The sequence below is a fragment of the Lepisosteus platostomus genome, chromosome 2 (assembly GCF_059453375.1).
Source record: "Lepisosteus platostomus isolate fLepPlt1 chromosome 2, fLepPlt1.hap1, whole genome shotgun sequence".
In the NCBI taxonomy this organism is placed as follows: Eukaryota; Metazoa; Chordata; class Actinopteri; order Semionotiformes; family Lepisosteidae; genus Lepisosteus; species Lepisosteus platostomus.
The window spans coordinates 3,095,917-3,116,737 of record NC_142612.1 but is presented as its reverse complement, the minus strand read 5'-3'; the positions used below and the strand labels follow the sequence as shown (position 1 = coordinate 3,116,737).

General features: G+C 42.6%; 1 protein-coding gene and 1 long non-coding RNA gene across 3 annotated transcripts; one reads left to right on the top strand and one right to left on the bottom strand.

Moving 5' to 3' along the window:
• Nucleotides 1-5,524: 5,524 nt before the first annotated feature.
• On the bottom strand, nucleotides 5,525-9,615 carry LOC148675703 (uncharacterized). The gene is made up of 3 exons (XR_015941234.1): nucleotides 9,487-9,615; nucleotides 8,563-8,686; nucleotides 5,525-5,798 (listed from the first exon to the last, which is right to left on the bottom strand). It is a non-coding gene; the product is annotated as an uncharacterized LOC148675703 (long non-coding RNA).
• A 6-nt stretch (nucleotides 9,616-9,621) lies between these two features.
• Nucleotides 9,622-20,821, top strand: fdx1 (ferredoxin 1). 2 transcript variants are annotated; one of them, XM_088645671.1, is made up of 4 exons: nucleotides 9,622-9,944; nucleotides 14,080-14,204; nucleotides 19,408-19,537; nucleotides 20,629-20,821. In XM_088645671.1, the coding sequence occupies exons 1-4, from the start codon at nucleotides 9,772-9,774 to the stop codon at nucleotides 20,744-20,746; spliced, it is 546 nt and encodes a 181-aa protein (XP_088501797.1). In that variant the 5' UTR covers nucleotides 9,622-9,771; the 3' UTR covers nucleotides 20,747-20,821. The 2 variants fall into 2 exon arrangements, with proteins under 2 accessions (XP_088501797.1, XP_088501788.1); XM_088645662.1 differs by lacking the exon at nucleotides 9,622-9,944 and adding an exon at nucleotides 12,734-13,963.

Sequence of the window (20,821 nt, the reverse complement as noted above, 5' to 3'; positions counted from 1 at the left end):
AGGAAGAGCAGGGGAAAGCAGAGAGGACAGAACCTTCACTGTTTCCTCTGATTGTTAGAGCATGTTAGGGTAATTGAGTAAAGAGATGCTTCTGTTAACGTTGAGCAAAAACAGTCCAAGGGTGAAGCAACAGCTTTTTTTAAGTTAATAGACAAGACAAAACCCCCTGAGATGCATTTGCGTATACAATACTTACACGACAATAGATAAAAGACAGCACAAATATCACAACCAATGAAGCAAATAAAAATATAAACTATATATCTGTCATGAAAGGTATCTGGAATAAATCAAATCTGATGATTAATAATTACTTTAAGGAGGGAAGGGTAGACGGTATGATATTCCACTGCTTTTGAAAGCTTCCTATAGTTGTATATAAAGCTGATTTTTTCTCAGTACTTGGAATCCACAACACAACTTTAATCTTCGACCTGGGCTCAAAGGAATGACCGACAGGCAGAAAGAAATGATTATTTTTAGTTCTGAACAGAGAAGACTATGACAGGACCTGGTTCTAGTATTCACAATCCTGAATTCCAACCCAATTCAACCCCAAGTACGTCTGCAGAATCCACACTGAAACACAAAGCTGTCAGCCCCAGCGGAATCGACAGAGAAGTGCCTTTAACGTAGGACAAGCAGCTTGTCTGGACACAGAAGACTGCAGGAGTATCGAACAAGCTGGTCAGCCATGTGGGTGAAGCTGATACCCTGGCTGTCCAGCTGGGTGAGATCCTTGTGATCAAATAAGCTGATAAGCAGATGGCTTTGTCTTTGTTTGGAAACGTTCTTATTTGTATTTGTAAAATGGTTGTTTAGAAACATTCTTATCTGTATTTGTATAAAGTAGCTGGCACAATGGTGTGCATAGCATGTCTATTCATTTTTGCGAACTGATTGAGTACCCAGCGGAGAATTTAAAGCAAGCAGTTCCTCCTTGGCCAATCAATCAATCAATCAATTAGCTGTCTAGAACAGACAGCAGGTCTGATGGGGAAAACTAAATGCAGTCTGAAGTGGGGCAGCTAAGAGGACTATTTTAAAAAAATAGCACATTCAGCATAGTGCTAGTATGAACAGTAGTTTGGGGTTGAGGGTTTGAATCCCAATCATAGCAGCTGTGCCCTTGGGGTGAAAGATTCTTTACCTAGAGTGCTCCAGCAAACCCAGCTGTAAAACCTGGAGCTGAAGTGTGTATGCATGTGCAAAAATGACAGCCTTTCTAAGCCAAATACAAATGCAAATAACTATATCTATTGCCGGCATTTCAGAAAATGAAAAATAACAGAATCGATACTAGAGAGAGAAAAAAAGACTACCAATATTAGTTGTGTGCTGTTCATCTTATTACAAATTTTACATATATATGGTTATTAACTTAGGTCTCAAAACATACTGCATACTGAAATATTTCTGCATTTAGAACCCCTTTGTAATACTCTTTTTAGAAAACCTAAGATTGTAACAAACATTTGTAAAGAACAGAATATAAGACCACCAGGTATGGCTAGCAGGAGTCTTCTATTGTTAGAGTATTGATGATTTAAGACAGAGGACTTCAACTCACTCTAGTCGCTTAATTTGGGTATTTCTTCCTTTAAAACATTCAATTAGGGAACTTTTTTCTTGAAATTGACACCTTAACAGCTCAGGGTGTAACCATCTACTGAGAGTCAGAATACAGTCATCTGCTCTTCGATGTTTTCAGACACCTGCCCGTGGCTCCAGGGCAGTCTTGTTCATCATGCCAGCAGCCACATCACCCTGCAGCTCACAACTAACAACCCACTGGAGCTCAGCAGGTGTGAGCCTGGTCAGTACCTGGATAAGAGTCTCCTGGGAAAGCTAAGGTTGCTGCTGGAAGAGGTGTTAGTGGGGCCAGCAGGGGGCGCTCACCCTGTGGTCCATGTGGGTACTAATGCCCCAGTATAGTGATAGGAACACTATACTGTAAACAATAATGCTTGGTTTTGCCTTTTGATCCAACCGAATCAGTTTTGGAATACAACTGGCACGCGGTGCACCGGGACATCCAGGCCCCTGGGAGATTCTGAAACAAAAATGTTCAGATAGAAGGTAAAAACCACTCGTCCTCAAACTAACCTGGGACCCAGAATTAATTCCTGAGCTTAAAAATTGTCGAAGTAGTGTGTAAATGCTAACCCTAACCCTACCTGGGGTGTCAACTGAGCATTTCCGCTGTTTATATCTGAACGTCTCTGGGCATAGGATTTTGACATGTTCCCCAAACCAAAAAGAATGAATAGGAAAAAAACAAGACCACTGACAGGCGCCGTCCTTGGGATGAGACGTAAAGCCGAGGTCCTGACTCTCTGTGGTCAGGTCAAAAATCCCAGGGCATTTCTCGAAAAGAGTAGGGGTGTTACCCCGGTGTCCAGGCCAAATTTCCCATCGGCTCTTACGAATCATGGCCTCCTAATAACCACCATCTCTGAACTGGCTTCATTACTCTGCTCTCCTCCCCACTGAGAGTTGGTGTGTGGTGAAGGACGGCACCTTTTTACAGTATAGTCCTGTCACTATACTGGGGCTTTAGGACCCACACAGACCGCAGGGTGAGCGCCCCCTACTGGCCCCACAAACTCCTCTTCCAGCAGCATAGTTTTTCCCAGGAGGTCTCCCATCTCCTGAGCTTTTGTGGGCTGACAGCTTGTGAGCTGCAGGGTGATATAGCTGGTAGGAAATAAGGTTATAAAAGTCTGATAAAGAGAAGTTTTGCTTCAATTTATCCATCCATCTGGTCTGGCGAGGGACGCAGCACTTTCTCGTCTACTTTATCGAATTGTGGAACAGTAACCAGTACTATTATTACAAGCTTTGTTTTCCAGCAGCCTGTCTATGACGGCGAATAGAGACACCTTGTGGGAAGTTATTGTTACTACAGCCAAACCTTAAATGTCGGGTGTTGCTTCAGATCTCTTCATACTTCTGGGTGGGTTGGAGCTCTCACAGTGAAGAGCAACACGAGTGTTTGCGTGTAAAAATGATCAAATCAGCCGCGCTTACGCATGTAATATGTTTAGTATATGTTAGCAATCATGAGAAACAGTGATGTCTGGTGAGAAACTAATTCAAAAGAAACAGGCATGTAAAACTGCATTCAAGGTACCTTGGCTCCAAAGCAACCTTGAATCTTAGATCAAGTACTGGGCTAGTCCATAGCTGTGTGATGGTATTAATGATTTGATTGCTCTGTGCCACTCATCCCCCAGGGCATGTATCAGCTCACAGTTCTGGAGCCTATTAATAACTATTCAGGGCAGGCCATGGAATAGATTTCAGGAGAAGAATCGGGAGTCATTTTAATCTATGAAACCACGAAAGCACGCTTGATCCTGGGGGAAATACCCGACGCCCTTCCCCAGGGTGGTGTGCACTGACACCACAAGCGCTTAGCCGTCGTCTTGCGGGCCAGTAAGCCTGCCCATATTGGTCAGCGCTTGTCCAGCTTGTCATTCCGGCGTCAGCAGCAGTGCCAGAGGGGCTGCTCTCTCAGCAACTCCGAACCGCTGCCATCGCCGTCTCAAAAGCAGAGATGACCAACTGGGAGCAATGAAGCTCCGTGCACCTCAACAGAGCCGCACAACAACACTCGTGACATAATGTGTTTGACTTCTCAGGCAACGCGCGAGAATTTACTCAACAAAGAGCTGAATCACTCTGCAACTCCCAGCTAGCAGCCCTCTGGAGCTCAGCAGGTGTGAGCCTGGTCAGTTCCTGGATGAGAGACTCCTGGGAAAAACTAAGGATCATGCTGGAAGAGGTGTTAGTGAGGCCAGCAGGGGGCGCTCGCCCTGTGGTCTGTGTTGGTACAGTACGTGAGTAATTTGTTATGCAGAATATTTAAGAACTGGGGATGGAGTCAGCATTTCACATTTATTCACAAATGCATGTGAATGTCTGCATCTTAAATTCCATCAAAGATGCAAGATAACTGAGATGTTCCTGTCTTCAGCATACAGGCAGCATTCCCTTGGCACCTCTCCCAGTTCCTGCATCTCTTCTTCATGATCATTTTTCGCAACTTTCCATTGCATAAAGCATTTCACCAAAATGTAATATTCATTTATGTATGTTAAAATATTTTAGTTTCAACCGCCATTCAATCTTATTTGAACCCTTTTTAAAAGCATTGCTTTTTTAGATGTGATTCTCCTCAGTCCTTGAGAAAGCAAACTAAATTTGAATGGGTTCAAGTGTATTGGCATGAGCTAAATGCAGATCATTAAAATTGGAACAGGACGTTCTGGCTGCAGCTCTAGAGCTCATCTGAGTGACCACAGAGATGAAACCAATAGCTGATAGGATTTACTCCACTGTAACCATCTGTTCATTCTGTAACTTCTTTCTCCAGTAAAAGGGCACAGGGGAGCTGGAGCCTAACTCGGCAAGCAAGAGGTGCAAGGCAGGGTACACCCTGGACAGGACACCAGTCCATCACAGGAGACACACACACTCACACACCCTGGACAGGACACCAGTCCATCACAGGAGACACACACACTCACACACCCTGGACAGGACACCAGTCCATCACAGCACACACACACACCCTGGACAGGACACCAGTCCATCACAGCACACACACACACACCCTGGGCAGGACACCAGTCCATCACTGGGCACACACACACACCCTGGACAGGACACCAGTCCATCACTGGGCACACACACACCCTGGACAGGACACCACTCCATCACAGGGCACACACAGGCACAGACTCACTCACACCAGGGCCAGTTATCATAGAAGCCAATTAACCTGCCAGTATGTCTTTGGACTGTGGGAAGAAAAAGCATACGAATACAGGGATAACAGACAAACTCTGCACAGATAACACCCCAGGTCTGGAACTGTCCTTTGGATGAGATGTGTTTGGTGGAGGGGATCCCCATTATCTGTAAAGTGCTTTGAGTGGAGTTTCCAGAAAAGCACTACATACAGTATGTGTAAGGACTTATTACTATTATTATAATACTATTATTACTTATTACTATTATTATTATAAGAGTAGGGGTGTTACCTCAGCATCCTGGCCTTTACCAATCATGGCCTCCTAATAAACCCCATCTCTGAACTAACTTCATCACTCTGCTCATAGTCAATGTAAAAACAATATAATATGTGCAAAATGTGCATAGGTATATACAGATTGAGTTTCCAAAAAAAGTACAATGGAGCAACATGCTGTCCATAGACAAGCAAATGAAGGGCTAACAGTCCTAGCCTAGGGCAGCGTTATACACCCTGACAGCCGCCGGGAGGAAAGACCTGCGGAAACACCGCAGCTGGAGCAGTCTGTTGCTAAAAGTGCTCCGCTGCCCAATAACAGTCCCATGAAGCAGATGAGAGGTGTTGTTCATGATGGCTGTGAGCTTGGTCAGCATTCTCCTCTCAGCCACCACCTCCAGGGGGTCAAGGCTCATTCCCAACACAGAGTTGACACAGAAAAACAATGTTCCTTAGCGCTTATAAGATAAGATCACTTTATTGGCCATATACAATTTCTCATATTAGGAATTTGTCTTTTCTCATACCCCAGCTTGCTCTCCATGAGACACACAGACAGGGAGAGAAGCTGGGGGTCAGATCGCAGGGTCAGTTATTTGTACAGCGCCCCTGGAGCAGTTGGGGTTAAGGTCCTTGCTCAGGGGCCCAATGGAGTAGGATTCCTCTGCCGGCCGCAGGATACAAACCGGCAACCTTCCAGCCCCAGGCGCAGATCCTGAGCCACAGAGCCACCGCTCCACCCCAATGCCATATTTTCACACTCCTGTGTTGAGAGGAGGGAAGACATACAGGTACGTGTCATCTGTCACTGCCTGAAGATAAAGGACATCCTATATAATAAGGACGTGTTATACTTGCAGGACAGCGTAGACCAGGTCTCTCCAGTCTTGGCCCTGAAGAGACAGTTTTCATTCCATCTCAGCTCTTTATGACTTAAATCAGCTGCTACCTGGCTTTACAGACGTACATTTCCCAACGTTTACCAGCTTTTCAAGCTTTACCTTTTCCAGGGTGCAGAACTCTAAAAAGACCAGGAATATCTGCATTCCTTTGCGGATTAGGACCAGGACAGAGTGCCTCTGTTGTACACACCCAGAAGACCTGAGGATTTAACACTCTGTGCCTTGATCGCTGCCAACACACAAAGCCAATTTCCAGAAAACACCTCCCATGCCAAGCTGTCCAACCCAGCTTTGTTCAATGGATTAGATACATGATGCAGCTTCTTAAATTAGAGAAAATCAAATGCAAACTATTTGTTTTAAAGCTTAGCGACCATTTCTGACTTTGAGCCTCTCTTTTACACCCTAGACTTCAATCTAATTGGTTAATCAGATTAAACTTGATAAGACTGGCCTTTCATCTTTTTTTTTTGCTTCCCAAAGACTGTTTAGTATCATTAGTATTTTGCTGTGCCCTCTGTTTGTGTCTTGTGTCTGTTTTTCTTTCCTTTAATCTTGCTCTTTCTTGTGAGGGGTGATTTGGCGGGCCGTGGGAAGGGGAATTTTGTAATTTCCTTTTCACAAATTACTCTGTTGAACAACTGTACCGACAATATTCATGTTCTGTAACATTATTTTAATACCCATCTTATGCAACTTGCACCTATGCCTGGACAAGATGCAATACAAGATGTACTTGTCAAAATAAAAACACCTCCCAGGCTTTCATAACAATCCGAAGAAAGACGAATCACTATTATTTATCATTTGTTGAAAAGTGGTGATGATTTAGACTTTTCCTCAGTGCCCTCAGAAACGCACAGTGCATTATTTACAGCAGGTCAGCATAAGAAGGCACTTACAGTCACTAAACCCTTTTCTTAGCTTCATTTTTTTTGAAGAGTGGACAAAGCAAACAATTACAGACTGGCGTGGGTTTCCTGGAGTGCTGTTGCACTAAACTGAAAAGAGTTCAAATCCAGTAATGCCTCTGCACTTTCTTGACCCCGAGCAGAGAATGGGTGAGAAGCAGCTTTTTCCCCAGGAGAACACGAGACGTTGTAATTAACGAACACACAGCTTGTTGTTGGTTGGGCTTTGGAATGTTACTGAGACAGAAGAAATGTGTACTCCCTCTAATCTGGCCATTGAATAATGTTCCAAGTAGGAAAAACCTGTATATTGTGGCTTGACACTCAGGAATAAAAAAAACAAACTTTTTCCTAAATAAAAAAGTCTGGTGTTCCTAATGTATATATATTCTTCTCTTTTCAGCAGGGAATAAACCTTCTACGTGTTCCTTTGTAGCCTACTCATGCTGACGTAGCTACCTACTTGAACATGTATATACTGTATACTGTATGTACACCGCAAAGGAACAAGTAAAAGGTTTATTCCATGCCGAAAAGACAAGAGAGAAGACAACGTTTCGGCGGTTGAGCCTTCTTTGGGTGTGAGGGCCTCACACAGTCGAAACGTGTTTTCTTTCTTCTCTTTTCGGCATGGAATAAACCTATTACTTGTTCCTTTGCTGCCTACGCATGCTGACGCAGCTCCTCCCCTGAACTTTATATGTACACACAGTGTTGCAAATACAACACATTGCGTACACATACATAAACACTTAAAATCATACACATTTACATTTTTAAGTTTATTTTTATTTTTTTTGGTGTGGAAGCTCATTCAGCTCTTCGTGTCAACTTTTGCAACACTATATTTAAAGCACATATTGTTACTTTTCTTTGATCGTGTCAAGTGTTCCACCTATGTTTCCTTGTGCACGAGCACTTTTGGACATACTTTTCCTATCATTTGCAAAATTTGTACTGTGCTTGTTAACAATTTAGGAAGCAGAAAAAGTGTAATAAAAGCTTTCAATTAAACATTGGGGTACGTACTGTACATTACTCAGTCTAAGATAAAGTGTTGATTACATTCAGCACTTGGGTTTATGATGCCACCTGAGATGATCATAAGACATGACTCCAAGGACTTTGACAAACAACATCTGAAAGTCACTTTTCTGTCACTCGAGGAAGACCCAACCAGTCTATTAATACCGCCTTCATGCAGGTCGTGATGAATGGTAGTTTTTAACTGTTTGTATCCCTGAAGATGCCAATTTGTGCTTGAGATCTTCCACTATTAGCTTTGCCTCCCAAATCACTTTTCTTGTGGTCTGTTGAGGCAAGATACACCTGCATCCTCTCGGATTTTATATTCAGCATTTTGGGGGATACTTCATCATAACCCACTGAAGCTCAGCAGGTGTGAGCCTGGCCAGTACCTGGATGGGAGACTCCTGGGAAAGGTAAGGTTGCTGCTGGAAGAGGTGTTAGTGGGGGCCAGTAGGGGGCGCTCACCCTGCGGTCTGTGTGGGTCCTAATGCCCCATGATAGCGACGGGGACACTGTACTGTAAAAAGGAGCCATCCTTCGGGTGAGAAGTAAAACTGAGGTCCTGACTCTCTGTGGTCATTAAAAATCCCAGGGTGTTTCTCGAAAAGAATAGGGGTGTTATCCCAGCATCCTGGCCAAATTTCCCCCTGGCCCTTACCAGTCATGGCCTCCTAATAATCCCCACCTGTGATCTGGCTTCATCACTCTGCTCTCCTCCCCACTGAGAGCTGGTGTGTGGGGAGAGTACTGGAGCATCATCCAGGTGGGGCTGCACACTGGTGGTGGTGGAGGGGAGTCCCTGTAAAGTGCTTTTTAAGTGTAAGGAATTATTATTATGAAAACTAATCATCATCATCATCATCATCATCAACATCGAAATGGCAGAAGTCAATGACCATTTGCCTGCCACTATTCTCTTCTGTGTGCTGCCCCTTTGCACCCCAGGGAAACAAGAGCCCTTCAAAGGCCTCTAAATAGTTCCACTGCACTTCCAGACATAAGAATATTATTGAAGATTTGTTTTTATGGGATTTATGTAAATGAATAATTTGAGACGTGAATAAATGGGACCATCGTGTTTTCTGGAATCCAATTAGGTACCACAAATATGACTATTCTGTGCAAAATTACGATGGTAACATTTTAGATTATTGTAAGCAAGACATTTTAACATAGAACTGATTCCGTTCTATGATGTTTTTTTGTTTTGTTTATTTAGTCGGAAGCATGAATAGATCTGCAGACCATTCTAAATGGAATTTAGACTAACCTAAAAGACGAAAAATGTACCACTTTCGCTGTACAGAATTGCTATTTTGACCATAGTATAGTTATAGTTAGTTACATAAGATGATACATTTGCAAATAATTCTACCTGCAAGCTCAAAAGCAGTTACAAAAAAAAAGATATCTGAAAAGGTATGCAGAACTTTTAAACATTTCTTAGATAAGTTAATTTTTTTTTTTTGTATTGCGCACAATATAACTCGATTTTTTATATGTTCCAGTTGTTTCAGCTATGAAACTCGTAGACAAATCCTATCTTGAATATCGAAATCAGAATCAATTTTTATTGTGCACGCAAAGTGGACAAAAAGATATGACACACCTTTAAACGTAAAATATCGCCAAGGAACGAGTCATACGTGTTGAAAAGAAGACTTTCGGGGGGCGGAAGAAACATATACTGCCTCTGAACTTTATACAGGATTTGCGTGATCTATGAGGAAGAGAAGACGCGGTGTTCAAACCAGACGGAGGCAGTGTGCTGAGCTGGAGGATCTGCTGCACAAGCTCGGAGCCGGTCATTGTGGAAGACGAGCGGTGGTGTCATTCCGGCCTTTTTTTTCCCCCCTTCTTCCTCTGATTATTTTTATTTTAGCGTGTCATTAACATGACGGTGGCGGCGGTGACGAGGAGATTACTCTCGCTCTCCCAGAGCCTGGTGCTCGGCTCCAGGTTGGCGGTTGCCGGGCACACTCCGCCGGGGACGCTGGCAGCGGCCGGCCGCCGGGGCACGGCCTGCAGTCTGAGCCGGGCGCTGAGCTCCGGCACCGGGGCTCGCAGGTAGGAAACACTCGGTGGCGCCCAAGACCCGGGACACTGAGCGGACCGTCTCGGCTTAGCGGCTGAAAGTCAGCAGCGACCTTTATGTGCGAACTCGCTGTAAGAGATAACCTTTGTTGAAGAAACACGTCGTGAACTATGTTTAAGAATCGGATAGCTGCTTTGCACCTGTGTTTGTGAGACGTGAATGTCGCATGGATACGTAATGAATGGCACAGGAACGTCGTTTTCTAGAGCATTAAAATGTACTTTGTGTAAAACTGGCATTCACTGAACATTTCTAAAACCCCACCGTTAAGTCTGACGAAAACGTTTCATAATTGGGAAAAGGCTGAAGAGCTGTCATCCTGTGCAGGTTACGTAACAAGGACAGAAGTTCAACTTTGTTTGAACGTAGCTGGCCTGACCGGGATGTCACCTTGTGTGCTGTTTGAGACTCTTAAATAAGACAAGTCGTGTCTAGTCTGCTAAAACTGACTTTTTAAGATTCACGTACGAGTTTGCATCCTCTGCTTCGTTTCGCGAAGAGAGGCACTGCATTATGTAAAAATAAAGCAAAAAAATACAATTATGCTATGTTTCGGGTGTGCTAAGTAAGCGTCTAGATAGGTGTTTAAGAATTAATCAAACGATTGCGGATTAGTGTTGCTTGGACAAGTAATCTTCAATGCTTAAATTTCCTACTTGAGTAGTTGTGAAGGCCTGTTTCACAGTGGCACCAACAGTGTCGGAGAGATTATAGCAGAGCTGCCTCGGTTCTTTGATTTTTCTCTACTAGGTAGAAAATAAAGCACTGTATTGTTCAGAGTAAGGACTGTGCATCCGTCTTTAATGCTAGTTGAAATCCAGATTTTGTCCCGTGTTTACAGCGTATATCAAATGCCTGGGGCCATTCATGGTGACGGGCAGTTTAAATGATATGAGGTTTGCCTGTTTTTACAAATTGTACTGATGATGCAGAAATCAAATGTATTTAATTTTAAAATCGTTTTGCATGCCTGTCCGTACCCCGTACCCTGTTCTGACTAACGTCCAGCACCTGGTCTTAGTGGTTCAAATCCTTTTGCCTGTGCTATTGAAATAGTTTTCAGACTATACATACAGTATTCCCATTCATCAAGTAAATTAACCTGTAAATCAACCCCCTGCCACCCAGTTAAGATCGGTTCAGGTCAGTCGAAACCAGCTTCTCTTGACCCTTGGTGGTAACAGCTGTCAAGTGGCCGAGAGGTCCACGGTCAGAATGATGTTTGAAAATGTGTTGATCACATGCCTTTTCATCGGTTTAGGAACAGAATGATTTCAAGCGTCGTCACCTTGCAGGGAAGTGGCTGTATTGTAGCTGCAGCGTATAAAGCATTCTTTCTGTTGGCTTAAAGACGCAAAACTACATAAAGCTGTTTTGTGATTTTGTGATTGGTGGTACCGAATTGTCACCTTGAACAGTTACTTCACAAGGTTCGAATTTTGGTATCCCAGTGTAAGAATGAATGGGGTGTAAACTTATCAATGCTTAAGGCGTGAATTAAATCCTCTGGTCTTCAGGGTTAATAGGGGACAGCTAAGAGCTGAAATAAACAGGTTTTATTTGAATGAGCAGTGGCATTTAAGGACAGTTAGTGTTAAGAAGAGGAGACGTATACTTTCCTTTATTACTCTGATTATATCATTCGTAAAACATTTTCCCCCCTGAAATATGTTTCCAGTAAACTCTCACCATGACTATTTCAGTTTTGTTTCCCACATTCGCTTTGTGGACCCTCTGCAGTGCATACGAGCGTGCGTCCACAGGAGGGCCTGTGGCTGTTTGCCAGTCGCTGGCTCCCACAGAAAGGTGCTCTAACAAGTGTTGCAGCAGCAGCATCGCCTCTGGTGCTGCAATTCCTGTCCATCGTCCCACTTTGCATAGTACCTGTGTCCAGCCCTTGCCCATTCCTCTTTCCCCCCAGGCATTTCAGAGCCTAACATGACTCAGAGCTAAGGGCCAATTTCATCTTTTGTGCAGTTATTTTTTTTTCCTGCAGTGCTTGATAATGCTTCAGTGCGTTCACCTTTCTTAACCTAACGCGATGCCCATTTAGCTCGAACTTGAATGAACCGTTAAAGGTCATTGTAAAAAAGATCACAATGCACCTGATAATGAGTAATGAATTCAGTGGAGTAGCTCATAATGGGGGCCTTAGTTTTCCATGTTGTCTGAAGGAGAGAGCCCACGCAGATTAAAGTAACTTTTCCCAGACCAACGTTATAGGTACAACTGGACTGTATAGCCAGGACTGCTTGCTTGAACAAATGCTTATAGCTGAATTTGTTAATGGCCTGTAATCAAGCATTAGCCTACAAAAAACAGCTTAGCGTAGCATGTGGTCTTCATGCCTGGTCATTTTATAGGCTTTATGGTTTATAAATGCAGAAAGAAGCTTTACCTACTGGAATTCTTTATGAGCTTTGTTTGAAATGCACTACATAATTGTCATCCAAGAAGACTTGAATATACAAATGAAGCTCAGGTTTCTTTGCATGTCATTTACATTTCAGTTTTATTTGTATTGGATCTTTAGAATAGTGTTTAACTTCTTTCTTCATTTTTTCATCACGGAGATAAGAATAAGTAACAGTTGTTATCATTGTTGAGCATTTAACAGCTGGGCCTTGCTCTGGTGAAGGAGAGCTGGGTTCAGTGAAGTATTACTGAACCCAGTTCTCCTTCAGCAGGAGTGACTTCAGCAGCTCATCATTTCTCTCTCAAATTTCTGGCATGCTCCCGGAGAAACTCTTTCTCATTAAGGATTAGATTGTGTTAAAAATATAAGCACAAAGCTTTCGTAGGAGGCAAGGATAAGTGTGTGGAAGCTGTGATCATTGTTAAACTTCTTTAGTAAAGCAATAGATTTAATAATCACTTTCATTCACATTTCAGAAGGTATGATTTCTTCAGCCCTCCTGTAGTTCTCTTTCGGAGGCATTGCAAAATACAGACAGTAGAGGGCAGCAAGCTCTAATAAAACCATAATTGTCCTGTGGAAATGTTAGTACTTCAGCTTTTTTTGATTGCTCATTTTTGTAGCCCAGCTTATATCTTATTTTGAACTTCCTGACTTCCAAGGCTGTGGTTTTCAATAAAGGGCTAATGAAATGTGCTGGACTTTTAATAACGTTCAGTTTTAAACTGGTTGTTTAAACACCTTGTATCTGCTAAGCATTCCCTTTACCTACTGTTTTCCGTTTGAGGAGCTGGGTTTAACAACGGTCAAATCAATTTCCTAGTCTAAAGGTTAGTGGTAGTTTTTTTTTTATACCTTAACTTCAAATGCTGTTCTGCATAACAAGGCTGGTAATCTCTCAGTTTGTCGGAGTCTATGTATACTAACCCAGATTAGAGTCTTAAGACTTGGCTTTATTGACAAAACATTGCACTTATCCTTAAAATTTCTGATGTTTGACTTTCTAGTTTTAGTCTATAAATATTTAAAATACGTATGTAGCTCCCTAATGATATCGGGATTGTAAAGCCCCCCAGTCATTTCACTGGCACAAGGAGCATTTTAGCCCTCCTGTTACTTGCATAATTCCCTAGAGTTTTACCTTGGAGTTGCAAATTCCTGAAAGGAATGATGAGCTGTTATTTGAGGATCTGCATGAAGCTTGATCTATGTCCATATATTGTCTCCTGGCACTCTGCGGTAGTATTTTCAATATGGTGGAAAATTAAAAAATGACACCGAGCTGAATCTGTGTGACTGGCATCAAAGGGTGATTGTAAAGATTCCATTGATCAACCAATTCATGAATTTAATGCGTTATTTAGTTTTTACAAATCAGTGGCTGATTGGTTTTTTATTTACAGTGAGTGGTCTTGTTCAGTTTTTTATTTTTATAAAATCTCTTCCGTTAACCTGTAGATTTTCCTTTTTTTTTTGTGGAACAACACTGCCTTGTGTCATGCGTGCTTCCCGTCCTGTAAGAAGCAGTTTTTATTTTTACAAGGTGTTTTTTTTTGCAATGACATGTGCTCACAAGTAAGTTCTGGGGCATCTATCCCTAATTCAGTACTGGGCAGCCAATTGCTTGACTTCATGACCGGCTGACTGTGGTAAAAATGACTGATTTTTGCTTTTGTTTTGAAATCCCTCAGGGCAGAAGACAAAGTGACCGTTCATTTCGTCAACCGAGATGGAGAAAAGATCACTGTGCAGGGCAACACTGGGGACTCTTTATTAGATGTTGTGATTGACAAAAACCTAGATTTTGATGGCTTTGGTGAGTTTCATTTCTCCCTGTTAACCTGGATCGTCACGGAACAAGTATATCGCAGTGCTGTTTTAATGCCATTTCCTTCTGATTCATTCATTTCATCTGCTGCTGCTTTTCCTTCTCTTTCCCCTTTGCATTCCTGAATCATCTTCATTGAACACTTATCTGTCACAGGCACAGGAACAGCTCTGATCTGTTAGTCAGTATCGCACTGAGCTTGACAGTGTAAACTCCCAAATCACAGCTGGATCATCTGAGGATCTGGCTAGTTTCGCTATTGCTGTTTCTTATTTAAATCTCTTCTTTTTGGCCTGTGCATGTTTAAAGAAGACCAAGAATTTCTTCTTTCTGCCTGCGTAACACGGGTGACCAGGACACTTTGACCTGTGTTTACATGATCTAAAAATTGCTGTGCGTTGAACAGCCTTGCTTTTTTTTGTGTAAAAAGCATTAATGGTATTTAGCAGCTGTGAACTGGCCCACTGGCTGTGCACTGAAGCTAAGTTCATGATGAATTTCCTTGGTGAAGGAAAGGTATGCAGGAAAAAGTGGCTTTTCTCGTTTCTGTAGCATTGTTTCTTTACCCCTGAAATATGTAAACAGAGAGAATGTGGTGCCATTGTTAGTTTCATCGCAGTAACAGAACTGGAATTATCACAGCCATGTATAGTGTCCATAAGGTATTAAATTAAATTAAATTAAAAAGAGTGATCCTAACAATTTCGTTCAGCACAATAGCACCCGTCTTTGATTTAAAATGTGTTAATTCTGTGTAGTATACACTGTAGTAATAAAGACAGCTGGTAGCTAGAGGCGAGTGCACTTTTTTTAATGTAAATGAAGGTTTGTACCATCATTATGATTTCAAGTCGTTGACTATGATTTTATGCACATTTGATTGTAAACATTGTATTGACATGCACTACCGCTTCGTTTTTATTATCTGATAATAGGATGTTTGGAAAACTACAGAAACATTCCTGAAAATATATATGCTGAGGTTCTGGAAGTGGACGAGTGAAATGACTGTGTTTTATGGTACTGATACAATGTTTAAAGTCTTATGTTATCGTAAAGGTGTTCCCAGGATTCAACTATTTGCACCTATTTTTAAATGTTGATTTTTGTTCAGTGAAAGTTCAGTCTGCTTGTGCACAGTGCAGGAATTGCAGGCGGATTTCTAAGAACGCACTTCAGTACAATGCCTGAATCATCACAAGGAGCTCCTGTTGTGATGGCAGGAAGTTCCTCAGTTTTCAGTGTGTTGCGTGATGTCTCATCCTCAGGGATCTTCCTATTTTGGTATTAAAATGATAAAGTTGAGAGCCCTGGAACTAAAAAAAAAAAAAGTCTCTTCCTCAGGGTGCAGAACTCTGTTCATATAAAGCTATCTGTGTTAGGAATTCAGAGGCCCGTGGAGGAGCAGGGAGTGTGGCATTTGTTATTGTCTGACATTCCTCGGAGTTGCGTTAGTTTGATAACGCAGCACACAAACACAGACAGCTTTTTTTTTTTGCAGGACTCGCTGCAAAAATGATCCGTCCAGTCAAAGACTGAGATACTGAAAAGCATAGCAACCATAAGTAAAATCAGGGTTTTCAGGTAGGCTGTAGAAAATGCAGATGCCCTTGATATGTTAAAAATATATAAATATTTTGTCTTGCCTTTGTTTATTTCATCTGGGTTTTATTTGCTGGGATGAATGATGCCAAACAGTGAACTTGACTTGAACACATGACTTTTCACAAGTGCTGCTGAGAACCGTATAACCATACTTACACTGACCACTCCATGTCCTTATTTCTGACTGTGATAGCAGCCTGTGCCGATGCGTGAAATGTTCTGTACTTTCAGGCTTCCCTGTGTCAGGGAGTGCTGGTTTTCCCAAGTGTCGTCTCTCTTGGGGCCTTGTGTGCAGTTTTTAACCTGCCATCCTAGAAATGAGCTCCTCGCTGTACACAGCTTGGCCCCAGAGAGGAGCGGGGCTGCAGGAGACCCAGGATGTGACGTATAGGTGGTGTAAGTTATGCGTTTCAGCAGGCCAAAGCTTTTGTCATCAGCCCAGTGCTGATTTCATTTCTCTCCTCTGTGTGAAATGAGATTGCTGTCATTAAAAAGTGATTCATTTTGTGACCTAAAAGTCAGCCTGGGTTATTTTTTTTTTCCCCCCACAAGCAGTTTCATTTTCATATATACGGTAGGTGAGTATGAAATGTCAGTATGTAAGAGGAGCTTTTAACAGATGCCTCATTCCTGAGCGTTCCACCACTGCCGGGACCTCCTGGGTACTTAGGAGTCTGTGGTCACCTGAGGAAACTGTGTGATCAAACATTCCTGGAATTCTGAGGGCTGGAAAGCCTACTAGCTCTGGGACTAAACCTACAGTAAGACATGCCCTGGGTTAAATACACTTATTCACTAATCATTCTTAGCAACGTTCCAGTGAATTCTCAGAAATCCGCCGGCAAAGGTGGAGTGATACATTTGATACGTATCTTAAACGGATCTTTTCGATGCGTGGTTTTTGGATTCAATGTTATGTACCCTATTTGCAGTTATCCAGAATAACTCCGTACCCTTCTAATTCCGTGAAGCAGCTGAAAAAGCTGGAAACAAGTTTCCATATAGAAGTTTACCGGCCTTTCTAAGCAGGTCAAAATTGTCTCTCCTTGACCCTGGAAGTTTTCTGGCGTGGAAAGCTCCAGTTTTTGATGGAAGGTGTAACCTTCCACAGTAATGACTTCCTCAGTACAGGGATTTGGTTAATCATGCTGAGAAATACAGGGTTCTGTAGTAGGCAGGTCGGAAATGTATTCTCTACAGATAGTGCTCTATCTTGCACTGCCCAACTGTCTGGGAAATTATCTACAAGTTGGTGTCTGCATGAAATCAACTCTATTCCTTCTGTGTATCACTAAGAATCAACGTAGAAGAAAAATCTGCTATTATATATATAAACTGGAGATGGTTTACCAGGAAGCCCTTGTTGGAATTTCAGTCAGCATATTGCATATCGATAGCTATATGTATTTGTTCTATTTCTGAAATTCGATCAACTACAATAATACTCATGTACATTTTTCTGTAAGGATAATACCCATGGGGATGGTAAAAATAGATCGTGTCGTGTCTTTAAATGTTCTGAGTGTTTTTTAAGATTTAATTATGCTTAAACCCTTAAGTACTATTAGTAAAGAGTTCACTTGCAAGTTTGGATATGCTGTTGATGTATAGTTAAAATACCAATTGAACAAATCCCGGTTTTGTAAAATCTCCCAACATCAAGTACAAATGCTATAACACACATAAATCATCGCAATAATTATTCACGCAGTTTGCTGTCTCCACATTTAGATCAGTATTTCTGTCCTGAAAACCCTTTGTGCGGGACACCAGTATCTTCAAAGACTTGAGGTTCTTTTGGCACAGTGCAAAAACGTAATTGCTGACCTCGTGCTTCGATAGCTGCTCTGAATATGTGCGTGCCAAACCAGCTTGCTAAGAGCTGCACAGACCAGCAGGTTAGAAACGAGGATTTATTGGGGTTTTCTTGACTCTCCAAAGACATGTTTTAATTTCATGTGAAAACAACTGTACGTTGCGAAAATAGTTGGCATTCTTGGTCGTAAAATGCTGTAATGAATGTATTTCCACGGTCCCTGCCAACCGGGGACGTTTGCAGTCTTTGTCCAGATAAGGCAGTGTCCGTGGCACAGGCTCGGCATCCGCGGGGGGGATCCTAACCATCCTCCCGAACCGCGAGTCCGCGTCTCCCCTTGGTGGGGCACGTGAGCGTCGGAGATTTCCTGGTTACCGCGCGGCGCTGGGCTGCAGGCCCAGGGCAGCTCTCTCTGCTCGTTACTGTCCGAGTTTCCAGCGTGTCGTCCTGTGGTCAGGCTGCAAGGCACGAGCCGAGAGGCCAGCTGGGCCCCCCCACTCTCGCAGTCCAGGTGCGCTTCGTGGCTAATTCCTGGGCGCCGCTCATCAAGGGGGTCCTCATCTCCGGTTATTGAAAAGCTTTTCCAAATCTTTGTGTTCGCATGTGCCAGCTGAGGCTTGATTATAACTATGGAGAAAACAGTGCACCTAAATAAGTGAAAACAATTTGCCACACTCTGTTGAAGGACATTGAGTGTCTTTTTATGTCAACATAAGATTTTAAATTTTTTTAAAAGATAAAAACATATTAAAGCTCTAATAGGTAGAATGAGGAGTGGTAGACTGTACAGTGTGCGCATTGGATAAAAAAGTTATGGATAAAATAGAATTATATGGAGTGGCCTCTCCATTAAATATTCTTTAATTGTGTAGAATAAAGTTGTTGGTAGGAAAAACAACATTTTATGGAGAGGCCACTCCATATTATTTTATTTTATCCATAACTTATTGAATCTTCCAAAACAAAAGCGACTGTGAAAAGCACAGGTATTTTTTTTTTAATTCGGTGACTAGGCTTTGTTTCTGCATCAGAAAACCTGGAATTCTACAATGTGCTTTTAAATGGAAAATACACAACTTTTTAGCTTTCAATTTTGGTTGTTATTGAAATATGTTCTTAGCAGCTGATGAAACGTAAAATGATTACACCAGAATATTTAGATGTTACTTTCATAACTCCTTGATTGACCATGGACTGAGAGACCATGAGTTACAACATCGCAGGAGCCATGTTGAGCAAAAGTCCTGTTTTGCCGTAAGTCAAAGGTTAGCGCAGACCACTCTTCTGGGTGTTGGATGGTGTGTGGTAGATGTGAAATGAAAGAAAGGCTTCCTCGCAGCTTGTCTGCTACCTGCAAATCCCATATCGCAGGAGGTCCTGCTGTCCAACACGACACACTCTTGGCCTTTTCAAGCTCTGATTAGTGTCCCTGTGTCTGTCACCTTTCACATGCTGTACTGTACATCTGAGGAACCTCCGTCTTCTGTGATTCCGCAAGATGCACTTTGATTCTGGCGCTACTAAATATGCGATATATGTTCAAGGTTCAAGTTTTCACAGGGGCGCAAAACACAAAATCTGTGTTGGGGGAAGCCACTTTTATTTACAGCTCCGACTCTGCCGGTGTCGGAAGTGCAAGGAGAGAGGAGAGAGAGGCTAGGGTGTCTGCTTGGACAGCGCCGCTGGTAGCTGTTCGGCAGGCCTGGTGTAAAGCTACCCCCCTCAGGCTCAGCCCGGTGTGAGCCTGGATTTCACTCCTTGTCCACTCAGGTGCCTGCGAGGGGACCCTGGCCTGCTCCACCTGCCATTTAATCTTTGAGAAAGACGTCTATAAGCAGCTCGGCCCGATCACAGACGAGGAGATGGACATGCTGGACTTGGCCTACGGGCTGACTGACACGTGAGTGTCCGGTGGTGGACGCCGACGGGCTTGGTCACCATGGTGTAGCCAAGGATGATGAGACTTATGGTCGCATAATGTAGTCTGACAACGGCAAATTCGCCGTAAGCATTGGATATCATTATTATTGATGTTATTCTGTTGTTCTTAGTCACCTTCATCATTGATAAATCTGGAACCCAGCCAGTGTTGGCACTGGAAATATTTTCTGTTCTAGTCACACTTTTGGGCCTGAGCCTTGTTTTGAACGGTGCTTACAGTAAAGGCGTCTCCCCTGCAGTTTGCACCGCAGCACTCGGCTCTGCGCTCGCGCTGATGAGTGGCAGTTGTTGCTATGGGGAGAGTCTTACATAAAGTTAAAGCTCATCCCTGCCCAGCCAGCATCTTCCTGAGGATGCGTTTTCAGCATGGGATGGCAATGTGTTGGAGCAGTAAGCAGCTTTGCACATGCAATCCTTATTAGTTGAGATGTTATGCATGTGTGGAGTCAGACAAGAGAATAACATTGCCGATTAAAACTCGATGACTGTCCTTTATTTGTTTATTATATCATTCCTAAGCCTGCTTATTGCATTTTCCGAACTTCAATCTAGCGGAAAATAATTAGCTGCCCTTCGTTTTCTACAGCTTTGTATTTTTAGCAGCTCTTGGTCAGTTGCCATTAAGACTGTTTATAACAAATCTAATCGGAAGCTGTTTATCGTTGGAAATTCACTTAGGTCTTGTAATAGTTGGCCCGTGGAGAACTACGAACTTATAGCTGCAGACCTGAATTTCACATTATGATGCTTGTTACATGTTTTTAATTTTAATAAGCAGTTTTTATAGAACTGTTATCCCAAGCAAGCATCAGGACAAAAATCATTTTCTTGATAGCTGGTAAAAGCCGTCTAGTTTGTGTTAATGTACAGTTCACTCATTATCGGGCAAATATAGTGATGTATTGTACCTAAACATATACATTGATATACAATCTTCTAAAATAATTGCTGGAGGCAAATGAATTATGGCTTTCAGTGCATGCGTGGAGCTGTACAATGTGTATGCTGGAGTATTCTAATGGTTTGTGATTCTGTTTTTTTTTTCCTCAGCTCCCGCCTGGGCTGTCAGATCTGCCTCTCAAAGTCTCTGGATGGAATGACCGTTAAAGTTCCCGAGAGCGTGTCTGACGTTCGACAGTCCGTGGACGTCGGCACGACAACTTCCTAAACCCCGCGGCGGTTTTAGACTCTCAGTGAATCAGATGCTCACTTTAATTAATAAATATTTTTAATGGTATGGTTA

Bases quoted from the DNA above. Each gene is read 5' to 3' on its own strand.
- fdx1 (XM_088645662.1), top strand. From the start codon at position 13,731: ATGAATTTAATGCGTTATTTAGTTTTTACAAATCAGTGGCTGATTGGT. The intron at 14,205-19,407 runs GTGAGTTTCATT...TTGTCCACTCAG, and splicing joins CCTAGATTTTGATGGCTTTG to GTGCCTGCGAGGGGACCCTG. The intron at 19,538-20,628 runs GTGAGTGTCCGG...TTTTTTCCTCAG, and splicing joins GCCTACGGGCTGACTGACAC to CTCCCGCCTGGGCTGTCAGA.